At 32.6% G+C, this 16434-nt stretch overlaps 2 protein-coding genes across 8 annotated transcripts; one reads left to right on the top strand and one right to left on the bottom strand.

The window, feature by feature from the left end:
* Window positions 1-216: 216 nt before the first annotated feature.
* Window positions 217-16221, bottom strand: LOC117157169 (uncharacterized). Of its 6 annotated transcripts, XM_076624677.1 has the most exons (12): window positions 6844-7145; window positions 6421-6545; window positions 6218-6357; window positions 5918-6047; window positions 5610-5747; window positions 5287-5463; window positions 4786-5203; window positions 3923-4716; window positions 3704-3852; window positions 3059-3390; window positions 2698-2964; window positions 217-2503 (listed from the first exon to the last, which is right to left on the bottom strand). In XM_076624677.1, exons 1-12 carry the CDS (start codon window positions 6881-6883, stop codon window positions 1125-1127), a joined length of 4089 nt encoding a protein of 1362 aa, XP_076480792.1. In that variant the 5' UTR covers window positions 6884-7145; the 3' UTR covers window positions 217-1124. The 6 variants fall into 6 exon arrangements, with proteins under 6 accessions (XP_076480792.1, XP_033190856.2, XP_033190854.2 ...); XM_033334965.2 differs by lacking the exon at window positions 6844-7145 and adding an exon at window positions 15936-16221 and having other exon boundaries at window positions 3923-5203; XM_033334963.2 differs by lacking the exon at window positions 6844-7145 and adding an exon at window positions 12371-12916 and having other exon boundaries at window positions 3923-5203.
* Window positions 8339-15013, top strand: LOC117157173 (pickpocket protein 28). 2 transcript variants are annotated; one of them, XM_076624679.1, is made up of 14 exons: window positions 8339-8900; window positions 9163-9224; window positions 9825-10101; window positions 10435-10547; window positions 10616-10732; window positions 11065-11268; window positions 11495-11612; window positions 11944-12092; window positions 12288-12489; window positions 12910-13180; window positions 13389-13509; window positions 13570-13695; window positions 13834-13925; window positions 14826-15013. In XM_076624679.1, the coding sequence occupies exons 3-14, from the start codon at window positions 9826-9828 to the stop codon at window positions 15011-15013; spliced, it is 1977 nt and encodes a 658-aa protein (XP_076480794.1). In that variant the 5' UTR covers window positions 8339-8900; window positions 9163-9224; window position 9825. The 2 variants fall into 2 exon arrangements, with proteins under 2 accessions (XP_076480794.1, XP_033190867.1); XM_033334976.2 differs by lacking the exons at window positions 8339-8900; window positions 9163-9224 and having other exon boundaries at window positions 9819-10101.
* Window positions 16222-16434: the final 213 nt, after the last annotated feature.

The following is a 16434-nucleotide window of genomic DNA, read 5'->3' as shown; positions in this document are numbered from 1 at the left end:
ATTTATTCACTGCAAATGAGTTGTATATATTTGTAGTGATTTGTACAGTACTAAATCTTTAACTTCGTAAGTTTTATATATTCGAATTTACTAACTTTCAATAAGCTTTATAATTGTATTTATAATTATAATTATAATTATAAAGCTTATATTTATAATTATATATTATAATTATATTATAATATAGCTTTTTTTATAATTCAGGTTACGCGCGAATGATGTCTTAATAATTATTTTATTTATGTAGAATATTATTTACATGTTATATTAGTGACCTAAAAAATGCATGTTATTCAATAATAATACGTATTTATGATATCATTCGAAGTTGAACAGTATATAAAATACTCATCTTCGCAATTCATCCTGTGAACAATAACGTTTTACCACAGTCCGTAAGTGCATCATTTCAATGTTTGGTTTAAATCCGAATCATGGCAAAAATTACCAATTCATAAATATAATTTATAAACGAAACATTCTAAACACGTATATTATTAATTATACAAAATATAATGGCGCTATCTTGTAATGTCTTGCTTAAGTGTTTTAAGCTTGATTTAAGCCCGAAAAAAATTGATGTTTTGTTAACATTTCCGATCTATTTGTATAATACAAATATTGTTTTAACATAGCGTAACAAAAATATATGAAAATTGTTGTAGACATCACAGGTCTCGAGTATCATTCTAACGTTACAATGTGGGAAGAGAAATATTCGAAAAGATACAATATTTAGAATATGTTTAATGTATTCATATATGCATGTCTAATGTGTTAAGATTTTCCTTCTTTTTTATTTGAATAGATAAATGCATAAAATCCCTTATGTCTTCCTTAAGATCTTCATAAGCATAAAGTGAAATGATTCAGGAATAAACTCATCCAATAATAGTCAAAGTAACACTTAAAATACAGATGGTTTCATTATCTTAAAATAGTGTATAGAAATTTTTGATATTCGCGTACAAATTGGTACAAAATGCTCCAGAATGCTCCAGATATTATCATACAGATCTTTGTTGTAGGAACATCAATTTCGAAGATATATACGTGAACCAGAGATCACGAATATATTCTATTCATTCTATGAAAGATTTTGAGGTTAGAATTAAAATAATGTCTTACAAGATCAGCTTCCCACCGTTCGAAGCTCGAATCTGTGCGACCTGTTCAGGAGTCAGAATCAGCTTGCTTCCGTTCGGCAATGCTAAGGCATAATGGCTTCCAGTTTCGTTTACAACTACTACCAACTGTGTATTGGCATTTTGAACAGGTGGTGTGGGTTTGACTGGTGTTATAGAGATCCCTCCTTGATTCATGCGTTGTATTATCTGTGGAGGAATCACACCTTTCGTTGGTACCTCCGTGACGTTTGACGTGAGTGTTGACTTTTGCTTAGTCTGCACAATGTTTCTCCTAGATGTATTCTTTGCTTTTTCTGCTTCAGTCTCAGGACCGGTCTTCTCGGTAATTATCATCTCAATTTCATCATCGCTGTCGCTGAGAACGATCAAAGAAGTAGTCTTCTGACCGGTGTTTTCCAAAGATGTGGTTGGTTTCTTCGGTTTCTGCATCCTAACAGGGGTGCGTTGCTGTTGAACGTTTTTCATGACCCTGGAATTATTGAGTCGCGGTGTATTTCCTCTTATGGACATACTACTTCTTATAACAACTCCATTAGGATGTGGATAGCTCTGTCTTGGCACTGAATACCTGTTTTGCAAAGGTTTAGTTACTGAAGTAGGATTAGATTGAACTGAAAACGGAGGATTTTGGGGCATTTCTTGCGAAAGAATTTGTTGACCGGTAGTTATATATCCAGTTGGGGGTTGAGTAGTCGCTACCATGTAAGGTACATAACCAGGATGGTTGACAAATTGTTGTGGAGCTATCATTTGTGGTCCTTGAGGTTGGAATGGCTGGGAAGGTACGAAATTGGTTTGTGAATTTTGGATAATGTAATTTTGCCCCCCTTGTACGTAATAACCTTGTTGAATCGGTGGTATAATACTTGAGACCATTGGGCCAGATTGCACGATTGCACTTTGTGGAACGACAGTTGCAGAATTTGATTGCATCACATAATAATTCATCGGATTCGGTTCAGTTTTGAGCATCACATAATTAGAATTAACCGTGTAACAGCTATCGAACTGATTCGGTGTAGAATCATAGATCGGGCCTTCGTCTTTGATGTCCAACTCCGAATGCACGCTTGCAATAGTTTCTACTTTGCAACTTATTTCTGTAGAAGGCACTGTTTCTCTAGATTTACTTTCAACTACAGCCTCTTGTTTGTCTGCTGTATTGTTGTTGTTAGGGGATTCTGAGTTGGTCAGTTTCTTTGGTTTGCATATTTGGATTTCTCTGATTCTAGGAAGTTCCCTTTTACTGTTGAGTTTGGTGGGAGAGGTTACTTTTGATTCTGCCGCGTCTTGAAGAGCATTAATTTTGATGCTTTGTAACTTGTGTTGGAAAGACTTTAATCTTCTATTGGCAGCTACAAATTATAATTTGCATTGATTATTCTTTATGATAATATGTAATATGTAATATATAATTTGCATTATTATAATTTGCATTGATTATTCCTTATGCTAATATATAATATATAATAATGCTCTATAATACTTTTAAAAAATTGGTAAAGTTACTGAAGTGTTGATTATAATAATTTCACGTTGTTATACTAACATGGACGTTTATTTTTCCTTTTGCGAGAGCTTGGTAAAATCCAATCTTGGTCTGAGTCCTCCTCCTCGTTTGTCCGATCGTCAGAGTATCTGACTTTCGGAGTAAGGTATGAAGTGGATGGACCTGTCTGTGTGCTGGGAGCCGCGTACACGGCCTCAACGTCGGTCCATTCTTCCAGCTCGTTCTCTTCGATCTCATCGTCTGAATAAAGTTGTTCTGTATATGAGGAAATGCCCCGAGCTCGTAACACTCTTCGCGTTTGTTGTTCTAGTTTCATAATAAAATGAAATTTTTTATTAATATTAATGATTTTGTTAAAATTAAAACATTTTATTGTCATTTCACTGCCTCTTATTTATACCTTCTTCGCTTGAATCTTCTTTTGTCTCTTCTTCAATTCCTGCGTTCTTGTGACTGTTGCCTTCGTCTCTTTCAGATTGTTCTCTTTGCGTTTCGTTTTGTAAACTTTCATCTTGAGATTCTGTGCATTCTTTTTTATTGTGTTCTGCGTGACTAACGGATACCTCTTCGATCTTGTTGGAGACGTTTTGGGAGCCAGCTGGGGATATGGTAGGCTGCGGTAACGTTTGTAACGTTGCGTCTCCGGAAGTTGACAATTGACAGCCCTGCGATCCAAGAATCCACCAATTAGAGCCAAGACCCTCCCCAGATGAGTCCTGATCCTCCGCACTGCTACAACATACAGCAACTTGTCTGTCATACATACTCAATAATGAAAGCAACGTTACTGAAAGAAGGTGGATGAGTTCCACTTTACAGATCATATATAGATTGTAGCAAGTTTAAGAGGTTTCAGGCAGGATGAACTTTTGATCTGGGAGTATTAAGTGCAAAAAATTGTGCAAACAAATTATCAGATATACATGTTTTGTTTTTCAGATATACATGTCTTTCAAAATTATTATTGTTACTCCCAGATGAAATTCGATGAGATCTGATATTGTGGATGATATTGTATGCTTTAATATAAATGAAATATATATACCCTTCCTTAAAATTAGTCCATTCCTTTTGGAGCTTCCCTCTAGCTCTTTTCATCGACTCTTGCAAAGCCGGTTCCATTTCCTCTAAAGAAGATAGCAACTCTGTCATCCTTTTTACCAATTTTACTTCACATGGAGATATAAGTTCGGTCTGAGGAAATATATAAATTAAAAAAAGGCTAAAAGAAAATAATTTTAGATAAAATAAAGACATTACGTACTTCACCGTCAGTATCAGTACTTAGACTACCATTTTTTGGTGAAAAGGTAGAAATAAGGTCTCTTAGTGAATTAACACTGTCAGCCACAAGTTGAAATTTTGAAACACTAAGCTCTGAAAGCATCGTATTAAAATCCTCCGTTTCCTGTTTCCATTCTTTCGTTTTCAGGTGATTTAATTTTCTAAGATTGTATTTAATCTCACTATTCTCGTCAAAAGAAAAATCATCCTCCATCGCTTCTTTTTGTAACATACTTCTCAATTCGCTCAAAGAAAGATCTTTATCATCAGAAGATGTTGTCTCATTTTTAATTATTTGGTTTGACTGCTCGTTATTCGATTTCTGTTCTTTAGCGAGCCTTCCATTTCGTCTGAGAATCCTATTTTCCACTTTGTCCTCAGATAAGCTAGTATCATTTTGTTGCTTTCGAACGTGAGTCCTCGTTTCATTTAATTTTTCATCGTCGGATTTCGACGTGATAGATGTTTGATGTGTTTCTCTAACACCATGCATGTTGTCCGGATTTTTATCGTTCAATTTCAAATTTTCTGCACTGATAATTTCATTCAGTTTTTCATCATCTGTTTTTGAGGTACTAGACAAATTATCAATAGTTCTATCGACAGAATCACCTTTGTTTATATGTACATCCATCGCATCTAAATATGATTGCTTCGTTGGATTTATCTTCAATTTATCTTGCGAAACTTGTGTCAAAGATATGTCGTTATTTTCTGTGGCCTTTTCCTCGACAGTTTCGCATTTTAAACCGCTCAAAATCCCATTGATTATATCTATATTACACTTAATGTTATTACTACTGTCAGAAAATCCTTTGAACATTTTTTGAGATGACTTCTTACCAGGAATATCTCGAACAGAATTATTTGTATCGTAACCACTCGACTTTGTACTTTTACATGTTTTATCGGACATAGTGCTTACTTCTGAACATTTCGACAAACTTTCCGACCTTTCGACGTTGATAGTATTTAAGTTAATATTATTATTATTACTACTGTTATTATTGTTATTACTACAGATGCTTGTACTACTAAAATTCGTGTCCTCGTTTATCAATGAGCCTATTGCACTGTCGCTACTGCACTTGCAATCGTTCAGATGTTTATCATCACTTTTACTTGGCTTTCTCCTTGTTTTCGGTGGTAATCCATTACTCCATCGCGATTTTCTTTTTCTATGTTTCGTTTTCCTTTTCATTAAATCGTTTGAAACCAATGCTTTGTTCTCTAACTGCGTTTTTATTTTCGGCTTAATCGGCTGAAATAGAAATAATATTAGTAAGAACATAAATGATACAATGAAGAAAGAAAGTGAACTAAAAATTGTTAGTGATTGGATACCTTTACTGTTGATAAAATGTTGTTATCAAGACAATGTCTGTAAACTCTCAGATCACTTTTAAGAAACTGAGGAAAGTATATGTATCTTGCCCCATAACGATCGGTGCCTAGAACGGTTTCAAATTGGTTTTCCCATGGTTGCTTGGCTATTTCCTCTTGCACAGTTTTTCTAGTGTGCTAAAAATTATATTTTGTAGCAACAACTAAAGAATTTATTAATTAAATTAAACGAATTTCTAAACTTCTAATCCTTAAAGTTTGATTTTTATCATGCATGGGACGCTTCTTTTTAATTTTTTTCTTTTTGTTGTATTTTTTCATACCATGACTGTATCACAGACTGTTTTCAGAAGCCAAACTTTCTGTCTGAAGGTCAACTCTTCAAAATCCTTGCCATTTAACAGAGGAGCATCGGGGAAAACATTCCAGAACTCAGGTTCCACACCAATAGTTTCTAGAACCTAAAAATCTTTCATCACATTTATAATCACTGTAATACAAAATGTCCATGTATAAAATTAATTTATTTAAGCAGACAATGATAGTTGTACACGCGATACAATGCTTTGTAATAAGTGACAACATTGAAGCAACATTATCATTATCAAGCACAAAAACGACAAACTCTCACCTTTACCGCATTCTGATGTTTAGCTTCGTAAATTTTGAACCAGCTCTTCATCTTGTATGCAAGAATATTTGTCCAGAATTCGTACGGCATCGGTGGTATTTTTCTCAACTTTGCTTTGAATACGGGGGAACTAAAACCAAAAGTATTATTAATTTCAGGAAAGAGTTGATAAGATTACAAAAATATTTGGAATATTTAATATTTCATTTGCTTTATTTAATTCATTTTTATATAGAACAATATTGGAAGGAAATCTAAAATGTTTGAATTCTTCTTTTGCGATTCTAAATTCTACTTTACCTTAACAACGACGTCATGATATTTGCCAATTGTCTGGAAGCTCTTGGTATCAAAAACATTCGTTCCATCTCATACATGGACAAATGAGGTATGTTCAGAGCTTCTTTTGTCAGATGAAGAAAATGGAATATTTGTGGAATCTGTAAACAATTAAACGTTACAAAAGAGGATTTATGAATGGAATAAGTAACAGAAATATGTACCTCCCACATGAATTCCATCTCATTTCTTATTTCTTCTGTAAGAATGTTCTCCCGTTCCCAATCGATCATCGATTGCTCCTCCTCCTCCAATTTCCGTTTCCTATTTTTCTTCGTCATTTCTGTAACTTAAATGAAGAAAAAAACATGCTCGAATCTAACTTTTTCGAAATACAATTAACTAACTCAACAAATCTATTTCCCTCTATAATTAAAATTATTTTCAAATGTTCCAATCATTAAGAAAAGAAAAATCCGTAAACCTTCCAATCATACGGCAAAAAATAATTAAGATTCTTGCGCTAATTGCAAAGTGACCTATTTCTTACTTTTACTTGAGAATTATATAATATTACTTATTCAAACCTGCTAGTGTGTTTAATGTGATATTATTGCAAATGTACCATTAATTAGATAGAATCGTACGTAATTTAAAAAACTGCCGCCGTTTCGCAATCACTGTCATCTCTTGCAACGTTTTTTAACACAATGCAAACAACGATGACCTACTATCGACCAACGAGTGTCAATGTAAATAATTTCACACACAAGTGCATGCTCACCCCCCTCAACGTTACAGTTACATATCCTTTAGATTAGGTCTGTTTCATACGTTTCATAAAAATTTCATGCTGCTCGTTTTCGCGTTTGAATGTCGAAGGTAATATTTGCACGATAACGCGAATAAATGTTGCTTAATCGCGTACTACGCTAGTTCTGCAAACATTTGCACTTCGCAATCAACAACAGAACCTTCCACCGTGTAGATAATTGTTGTATACACCTTTCAAGTATGCAGCTGAGTGATTACTATAAGATACGATTATCGTAATTATATGTATGCTAGACAAAATGAAAAAATTGTCTCTGAATATGGATATATTATTCGTTTACATTGCACCCATGTAAATGAACGAAAAACCACTTGATATTAAAATTATTAAAATTTCATTAAATAATTCAGTCGCAGGCTATTCTATTTTAATCCTATTTTACAGCAAGATATATTACAGAATATTTGTGATTTTTAGTAGACATTCATGGAATTTAAATAGAAATTATTATTACTAACAGTTGATATGCAATTCTTAATAGATCTCTACAAGATGCACGGTAATTATTAATAAAGAATAAAATACATTTCGCAGTACGTGCATACAATAATTTCTTTTTATCGCTTCTTTCACTATTATATCTGAAAACCATAAGTTATACAAATATGTGATCATGTGTATAGTTGTTTAATATTGATCAGACGATGTTCTTTCTACAATTATACTTTGGTCTCAACAGTTGGTGAAAGGAACACCGACACGACTTCCCTTTCCTATCTCATTGAAAAATCGCGCCCCATCAAGATCATCTTCGCTGCTCAGTATTCGTATAACGTGTAAGTACGTTCTTCGAATGGCCTTGTGTCTCGTTTCCATCATTGTGTAAGTCTCGTCTCGAGAAACGTCTAGAATATGGCGTTCAGTATGGAATAGAGTCTACCTTTTTATGTTTGACAAAAATAAATTGAGTTGGATTAAATAAATTCTACTGTTACTTTAACAAATAATTATTCTGGTATTATATGTTTTATGTTAAATGTTACAGTTAACAATTTTATATTGGTTCGTTACTTTAAACGAGAAGTAAAGTAAACTGCAAATGAAAGTTTCAGAAGAAAGAAAGACGATTAATCATGTACAAGCTTTCCTTCATTAGTGAACACAATTTTGATTGTAGAGGCTTAAAACTATGGTTCCTTAAATATCAAAGACATTCTAACGTTCCCCTACATTCAAGAATTCTAAATTAATCCATTAATTTCTAACCAAAGTATGTTTCTCAAGTAAAAGATTCTTCGCTAGAATGTTTTAAAACACTACGCTTGTGTTTTTACATTTTGTAAACTCCAAATGGAAATCATAGTAGCTAATGAGTTTATCAATTTATCCAGTTTACGGTTGCATTCATATTGCGCAAATTCAAACAAATATTGTAAGAACTATTTGCATACAATATCAATATCAATATCAATATCAACATCAACAACAATAACAACAATAACAACAACAACGATAATAATAACATACATTTAATATATATAAAAGAAGGAAAAGAAAAGGAAAAAGTACGCGTAATATTGAAAAAGGAAACGCATAGAAGCGGCACTTCCGCGAATCAAATTTTCCATCATTTTTCAACCGAACTATACGAAATAGATCTCCTTCGCAGTACGATAAAACAGTCATTTAAAATTATCTGTGTCATCGCGTTGGCATACACTAAAGACAACAGACAACCAATGGCACGTGAGGATCCTGTCCAAGCGAGTTAAAAGGATGTCCATGTCGGTGCCCACCCCCAGTCGGTTGACAGACATCCTTCATCGATAGTTGGAAGGACCGGTGAAAATACACTGTATACCATCCATCGCCAAGCTAACACACTTTTCAGTCCGTCTAATTGCGCGAAAAAACATCACTCGACAAGACGTAAAGCTCTCCATAGCGAAATTATTCTTTTAGCATATCTCTAGTTAGAGATTACGCTTTTAGTATCCCACTTTTGGCGATTATAGGCGCCTATTACATCATTCTATAGATATTATAATCATTTTTTGCAAATCTAGGAAAGTGGAAATTTCATTTTTGTCGTTCACATAAATAATTCAATTCTCAATTAATTTTTCCTGTGATAAATAATATATATATATATAGAGAGAGAGATTTTTGTATTTTATCGATATTTCTTTAGAGGATGCTGTTCAGAGAGTGAAATGTGAAGAATTATGGAGTTTCTATGAAATAAAGAACAGGGTAAGTCACTGTGGTTTGTTTTTTTTAAGGGATCGATACGACTGCTTATACAGGATGACTTTTTGTAAATTAATACAGTAGTAATATAGAAACAATGGTTATTTTGTACGGAATTTCATTTCGAAAGAAACTTGTTTTAAACGTACGAAGTACTACGTCTTTTCATAAAAAATTCTGCGTTTTTATCGGTTGGCATTCTTTACGACGTCTGAAGTTTCAACAGTTGACATCTTTTCGTAAAGAAAAATTATACTCGGCTGTTATAACTCCTCTTGTAAAGAATTATTTTATAAACGATACATTATTCCTGTTTAAATTAAAGATACGACTTTTATATAAGAATTTTTGATAAAAAGATGTTTTGTTAAAAATGATCTTGCACTCTTTATTGCAAACACGTTAGGATCTGCTTGCTATGATATTGAAATACAGTAATACCCTGCTGTACCTTTTTTTTTAAACAATTTCAAATCATCGTAGAAGATGTCAAAAATAGTATTAATGGAAGAAATCAGACTAAAGCTTGAGGAAATGATAACTATAGTCAAAAGTCGATTATAAAATCGTTGAGAATGTGAATTTTTTGTGATAATGATGCAGTATGGATAGCAATCGGGCAATTCAAGATATCAATGCAATGCCGGTAAAGCTGTACTATCGGAATTATTCGAAACCAGAGGACGAGAATAAGGCAGAACCGATCGAAACCGTTTACAGGACCACTGACAGGGCCACGCTGAAATATTTGAAGAATCACGATCCTAATATACCTTATTCCATCAACACTGTACATCTACAGGACCCGTACAAACATCCTCTTAGATTAGAAGGATACGCCACTGCAGACATTTTCAAAGTTCGACCAGCCTCGTTCAAGGTAATAGAATTGAAAGCTCCATGCATTTGGAACGAAACTTTAATTACTATGTAGTTACATGTATAATCGAACTTCTTGCTAAGAGATTCGTTCCATGCATTTAAACGTCAACTCCTGTTATTTGTGAACAAAAGATGAAATTAGTTAGAAGTTTGTTCAAATCTTAGGTTTCTCGTTGTTGTAATAGTTACTTGTAGAAAACACTATAAGCATCAACATTGAAAAATTTGATCCCTTATCGGAAAAGGTTCTACATGTAGTAGTATATTGTCTTCTATTTGGGATGAAAATTTTTACAAATTTTTCTTTCATGCGAATTAATCTTTTCACAAGATTATGTATCGATCGAAGGATACGACGTTAAGGTCTAGGCACAGCAAGAACGCGCACGCCAAGAGAGAAAGTCCTCTGATGCATTATGACAATGACGACGACAAGAGTATAAGGTAATAATAGATAAGGTAATAATATACCAGAGATGGAAATAAATATTCAAATATGTTTGTGAATTTAGTAAAAGTGAAAATCAACGATGCATAAGGATTACGAACATTATGAAGCAATATTGTACAAATAGTACTCTTCATGGCTTACGTTATATCGGAGATTCGAATTTGTCAATTGTCGAGAGGTAATTCTGTGCAGTTTGAATTAATATTATGATTTCATTTAATACACGAACAAATTTTTAGGCTCAGAATAATAAATGTTACTTGAGAAAATTTTACATTTTCTTTTGACTTTGACTTGACTTGACTTTTAATGTTAATACAATTCTACGACATCTTAATTTTTGTCTTAAATGAAAATTTGTTCATTTGAGCATTTATCTGTATTGACTTTTGAACATAATGTTTGATATAATTTTGTATTATTTTTTGTAAATACTTATCTTCGAATATTAAGAAGGTACAAGCACCTATTACACTATAACAAACTAAAAATCTAATACCTCCTTCACAGAATCTTCTGGGTAATTTCCTTTACACTAGCGGTTCTAACAGCCGCTTATTATATTTGGTTCCTATATCGAAAGTGGGTTTCGACACCCATTATCATTGCTCTCAGTCCAGAATCGGTGTCCCTGGACCAGTTTCCGTTCCCCTCAGTTACCATTTGTAACATGAACAACGTAAAAAAAAGCGAGGCAGTTCGTATAAACGCTGGGTGAGTTCTCAAGCAACTGATAAAAAGATCTACCAAAAAATTTCTTTTAATAACAAAATATTAAAGGAATTGCATATTTTTATTAAAATAGCTAAATAATATATTTTATTTAATACTGTTTATATCTTAATTAAGAGTTAAGCAATTCAATCTTCACCTTATATTTTGTTAAAATATCATCGAAAGCTAAATTAAACATTTATTACAACGAACCATTCAACAACAGGAACGATATACGAAAGAAGCTGTTATTGGAGGATATGTGTCGTCTTGAAAGTATGTCGCCTCGCAGTTTCAACGAGAGCACGATAACTTGGGATAACGTCCTGCGTTTTATGATCAACGTATGTAACACACAATGGAATTTCACATACGGTTTATGAGATTGTCATGATAACAATGTTAGATCTTATTCATATATCTCTGTAGTCTACTTGTCTTATGATGTCCCAAGATAAAGAGTACTTTCAATCTCATTTTACGAATTATACATATATTATTACCTTATTTCTCGCGCAATTAAAGAAGCGAATAAAAAGTTCTACAGGAACACAGGAATGATTATAATTCGAAGTACTGAAAATAATCTATAAATGTCGACTATAGTAAAAGCACTGAAATATTCATTTAAATATTTATAATTAAGTCTGTACATCATTAATTATTCTTCAATAGGTGTCGCAATCTTGCACAGACATGCTGCATTTGTGCAAATGGCACGGGAATGTTACTGATTGCGAGAAGATATTTAATCCCACCATGACAGATGAAGGGATGTGTTGCAATTTCAATTCTGTCGACAGAAAGTACCTGTTTTATAATCCGTAAGTAAATTCCAGAAATAACAGTTTTTGATAGTTTCATTTTTAGATTTTCAAACATCCGATGTTTGACCAAGTCTTTCGTGATCTTTAATAATTTCTACATTCCTGAAAATTCTTCTATTGTATTAATTTAATATTAATTTGATGGTGTTCGAAATAGTCTTCCATATTCGATAAATTGAATTTTGCTTGCAGACGAGATTGGTCCGACATCAACATGACGTTCCCATTTAACAACATCGATTGGAATCCTGAAACCGGATACGATGAAAACGTACCTCCAGATTCCATTCCATGGAGACCATACGGTGCTGGACAATACTATGGTCTGACTCTGGTTCTTGATGTAGACGTCGATGAATATTACTGTTCGTCCACTGCCAGTGTTGGTTTCAAGGTACTTTATCTCAGATCATGAAATTGATCTGGATAGTATTACAAACTACTACTATACATTAATCGTTCATCTAACAACTATTACAATCTAAAATCATACCATAATTAATGTAACATTGAATTTAATAAAAATATCGTAAAGAACATAAGAGAAGCAAAGAATTATGAACCATTTTTTAAGCACTAGGTATCAATTTTATTCTGTTGCATTCTTTCGATTACTTCCGACCTAAATTGAAAAATAGCCCGAGTTTCGACCAAATATGAAAAAATTCTTATTATACGTACCGTTGAAACATCTTTTTACAACGTCAGAAATATTTTCTGTTTGTTAAAATGTGAGCAGGATTGAAATATACATAACATTGCAAATGAAAGGATATACGATATTTAGCGATAGAATAAGAATATGTTTTCACAGATGCTGCTGCATAACCCGGTGGAGACACCAAAGATCGCCGAATTTGCGTTCACCGTGACTCCGGGCGAGGAGACTAGAGTGATCATAGCGCCCCGGATATTGTCCGCCAGCAAGTCGATAATCTCTGTTCCCCTAAAGAAGAGGAAGTGCTTCTTCACCTCGGAGAGAAAGCTACGTTACTACAGAACCTATACGCAGAAGAACTGCATCCTCGAATGCGAGGCGAATTTCACGCAGAAAATCTGTCATTGCGTCCAGTATTACATGCCCAGTAATTTTTTAGATGAATTCCTTTTAGTAATTTTTAAATGATCTTTCAAGTATGGTCTTTTGGTAAAATTGAATTGAATAATTACGTTTATCTTATTGTGAAGTAACATGAATACCTTTATGATGTATGAGTACATATGTCCTCTCTTCAATATCAAAAGCTAAAACATAAAAGTTAATTCTAAATTAGATTCACCATTTGTTTCCAGAATCCTCTAACACGTTAATCTGTGAGAAGAAAGACGATACATGTGCGATGAAAGCTCGCAGAGCAATGGAAGTTAAACTTTACGACGATGACATTGGGATAGCCTTAAACGTCTCTGAAACGTAAGCTTCTCTCGCCAGAAGATTCCGACAAAACAAGAGTTAAAATCATATCTTTTACAGGCCCAGTTGCAACTGCTACCCCGGATGCTTCGAGATCGGTTACAACGTGGAAATCTCACAGAGCAAACTGGTGTCCTCTTTCATTGTTCCTGACAGTTACGTGAAGAAAAGCAAAGAATACTTCTCGTAATTTTATTTGTTCCTTTAACTTAAGAACATTATTATTTAATATTTATTCATAATACACATTAATATAGTAAACAGTAATAATTTTTTATACTAATGATTAGTCATAAAATAATTGGAACGATTTTTCTTTATTAGTACCAACATGGCGGTGGTCCACCTGTTCTTCGTCGATTCCCAATTCACTAAGTATATGAAGAACGAGTTGTTTGGTTTCACAGAATTTCTATGTAAGTAGATCTTAATCTTTGTTACGTAATATATGATTCATATTAACGAAATTTTTTAATTAAAATGGCGACCAAAATGTTGACTTTGGGTCTAGACGATAAATGGCTTTCCAGTGCTATCTATTGCCGTATGTTTCTATCTAATGCTTTCTTGATTCATGTAGATCCTTTGGGTTCAGCTCTAATATCGATCTGATTAATTTTTTATGATAGTAGTAATTTAACAGTATATAAACATACTTATCAAAGAAGATAAATCAAATCGTCAACACATTTTTTTTACATTACAAACGTATAGTATATTTTCCTATAAAAACAACAAAGGAGCATAAATTTACTGATACCTTTGGTCACAAATTTTTGGCTTTTAACTGTTCTCTTCTTGTTTGTTCCATTCTGTCTTTTACAACAATATGTGACAGGGCTTGGGATGGCTTTATGAGAATAATTTTTTACATAATATATAGTATTCTACTTTCATTAGGGTTTAAACACATGGTGACACTAAAATATAATGTAATAAAGCGTTATCAATCGAAGGTTTTAATTGAGTAATATGAATCAGTTAAAAAATCAAACACGAAAGATAATAAAAATGAAATAATATAAAGATCTAATACTTCTAAATTTTATCAACTACAATTATCGTAAATATTAATTACAATTGAAATAAATTTTTAATTTACAACTCCATTAAACATTTAAAAATTGCGTTTGAACAACAGTGGTACACATATATAAGACGCTCTTCAGTTGTTTATAACACTAATGAAGTCATAAGGTACCGTAAGATTAGTGAAACACTGGAATTGTTAAAATTTGAACAAAAGCATATGATTTACAATTATAAAAAGTTTTGTAAAGTTCAAGGATCTCAATTACATAATTGTTTGTATACAGCTAATACTGGTGGCTTGTTGGGTCTCTTCATGGGCTTTAGTTTCCTCTCTTTGGTGGAAATTATGTACTTCGCGACATTGCGGTTCTGGTGCCGCATATACAAAAAGAGGCATGTTTCTCGCGATAATACTCTTCACGTGCAACCATTCGACTCTAATACTAACCTCGTTTATCCCTTTGTACAATGATCTATCTATTCTCACTTTTTTCAAGAAACTTACTCATTTTTGACAAAAGTTTTATTGTCGTTAATCGTTAGTATATAAATTGCATGTAAATAGATGTTTGATCCACAAAAATGTGCGATATTATGTAATTTATGAGTTTTTGAATGTACTGTGAAGAAATATATTTGAGAATATAATGTGCTTCTCAACTAGTGTACTCAATTCCTTTTGTTATTCATTATTCAACTTTTCTATTGTTCCATACTTAGAATGGATTAATAACTAACCGTAGATATACTGACAATAAGTGTTCCATCCAAATGGTCCACCAATATGTTTAAAATACATTTTTCAATTCTTTGATTTTTAATAAATTACATTAAATAGTTTGCAGAATGGACTAGATAGAATATAAAATCTCTTATGTTTCTTTAATACAAATTTATAATTTGGATTGGTTCTAAGTAGATATATGCAGTTATCTGTAAGTACATATGTTATATATTAATTTTAAAATTATATGTCAAAGTGGTATCGGTTTTGGTAATTATAATTTCTAGTTTTATGTTATTGAAATAAAGTAAATAATCATTACTCTTACTATGTTTAAAACAGGTAATTGTATTTTGTATATAGTATTTAATTGAATTGTATATATTAAATCTTTACTTTACTATTATTCAATTAAAGAATAATTTCATATATATCTTTGCATATTCACGATATTAAACTATGTATATGCCGCATACGGTAACTACCATACTGTGTTAGAAACAATTACAATCTGTCATTGCAACATAACAACAAGAACACATAATAAACTAAAATTATCAGATTTTTATTTATTTATAATAACATAAAATTATCATTTTTCTGAATAAGCTACTATCGCTTTAACAAAACATGTTATTTCGAAAGGCATGCACCTTGTTAAATGACTTACCTTTTGGTGTGGAATTCTCAATGAAACTTTAACCGTAGTCGGGTAACATCCTCAGGAACATGTCAACGTGATAACAAAATACTGTAGTAACTGAAAAATCGCCGCACTACACAATCTCAGACATTCAGTCACTAAACACAATTCGATATTCTCTACGACGCCATGTTTATTGAACTACAGTACGGGTGTAACTAAATTCACTCGTCGTGCGATGTCGAGGACTAGAGTCACGTCGTTCTAGAATCACGAACAGTCTCTGCGCAAGTGCATCGCGATACGCGCGAATTTTCAAATTTGAATTTCTCTATCTTTCAAATTTTTCATTTATTTTTATTGAATCATCGATTTTACTGAAGTTAATTATTAGTGAACATAGACATTTATTATAAAATCTATCGAAATTCGATATTAAAAATATATATGTATGAAATAGTAATTTGAAAAATATGTGAATATTTTGTAAAAGTTGGCGAATAAAAATAAGGTTTTCGGTATCAAA

Source organism: Bombus vancouverensis, chromosome 15, assembly GCF_051014615.1.
Source record: "Bombus vancouverensis nearcticus chromosome 15, iyBomVanc1_principal, whole genome shotgun sequence".
Taxonomy (NCBI): domain Eukaryota; kingdom Metazoa; phylum Arthropoda; class Insecta; order Hymenoptera; family Apidae; genus Bombus; species Bombus vancouverensis.
Note: the sequence above shows the minus strand (reverse complement) of the source record. Positions and strands in the feature narration are given on the sequence as shown.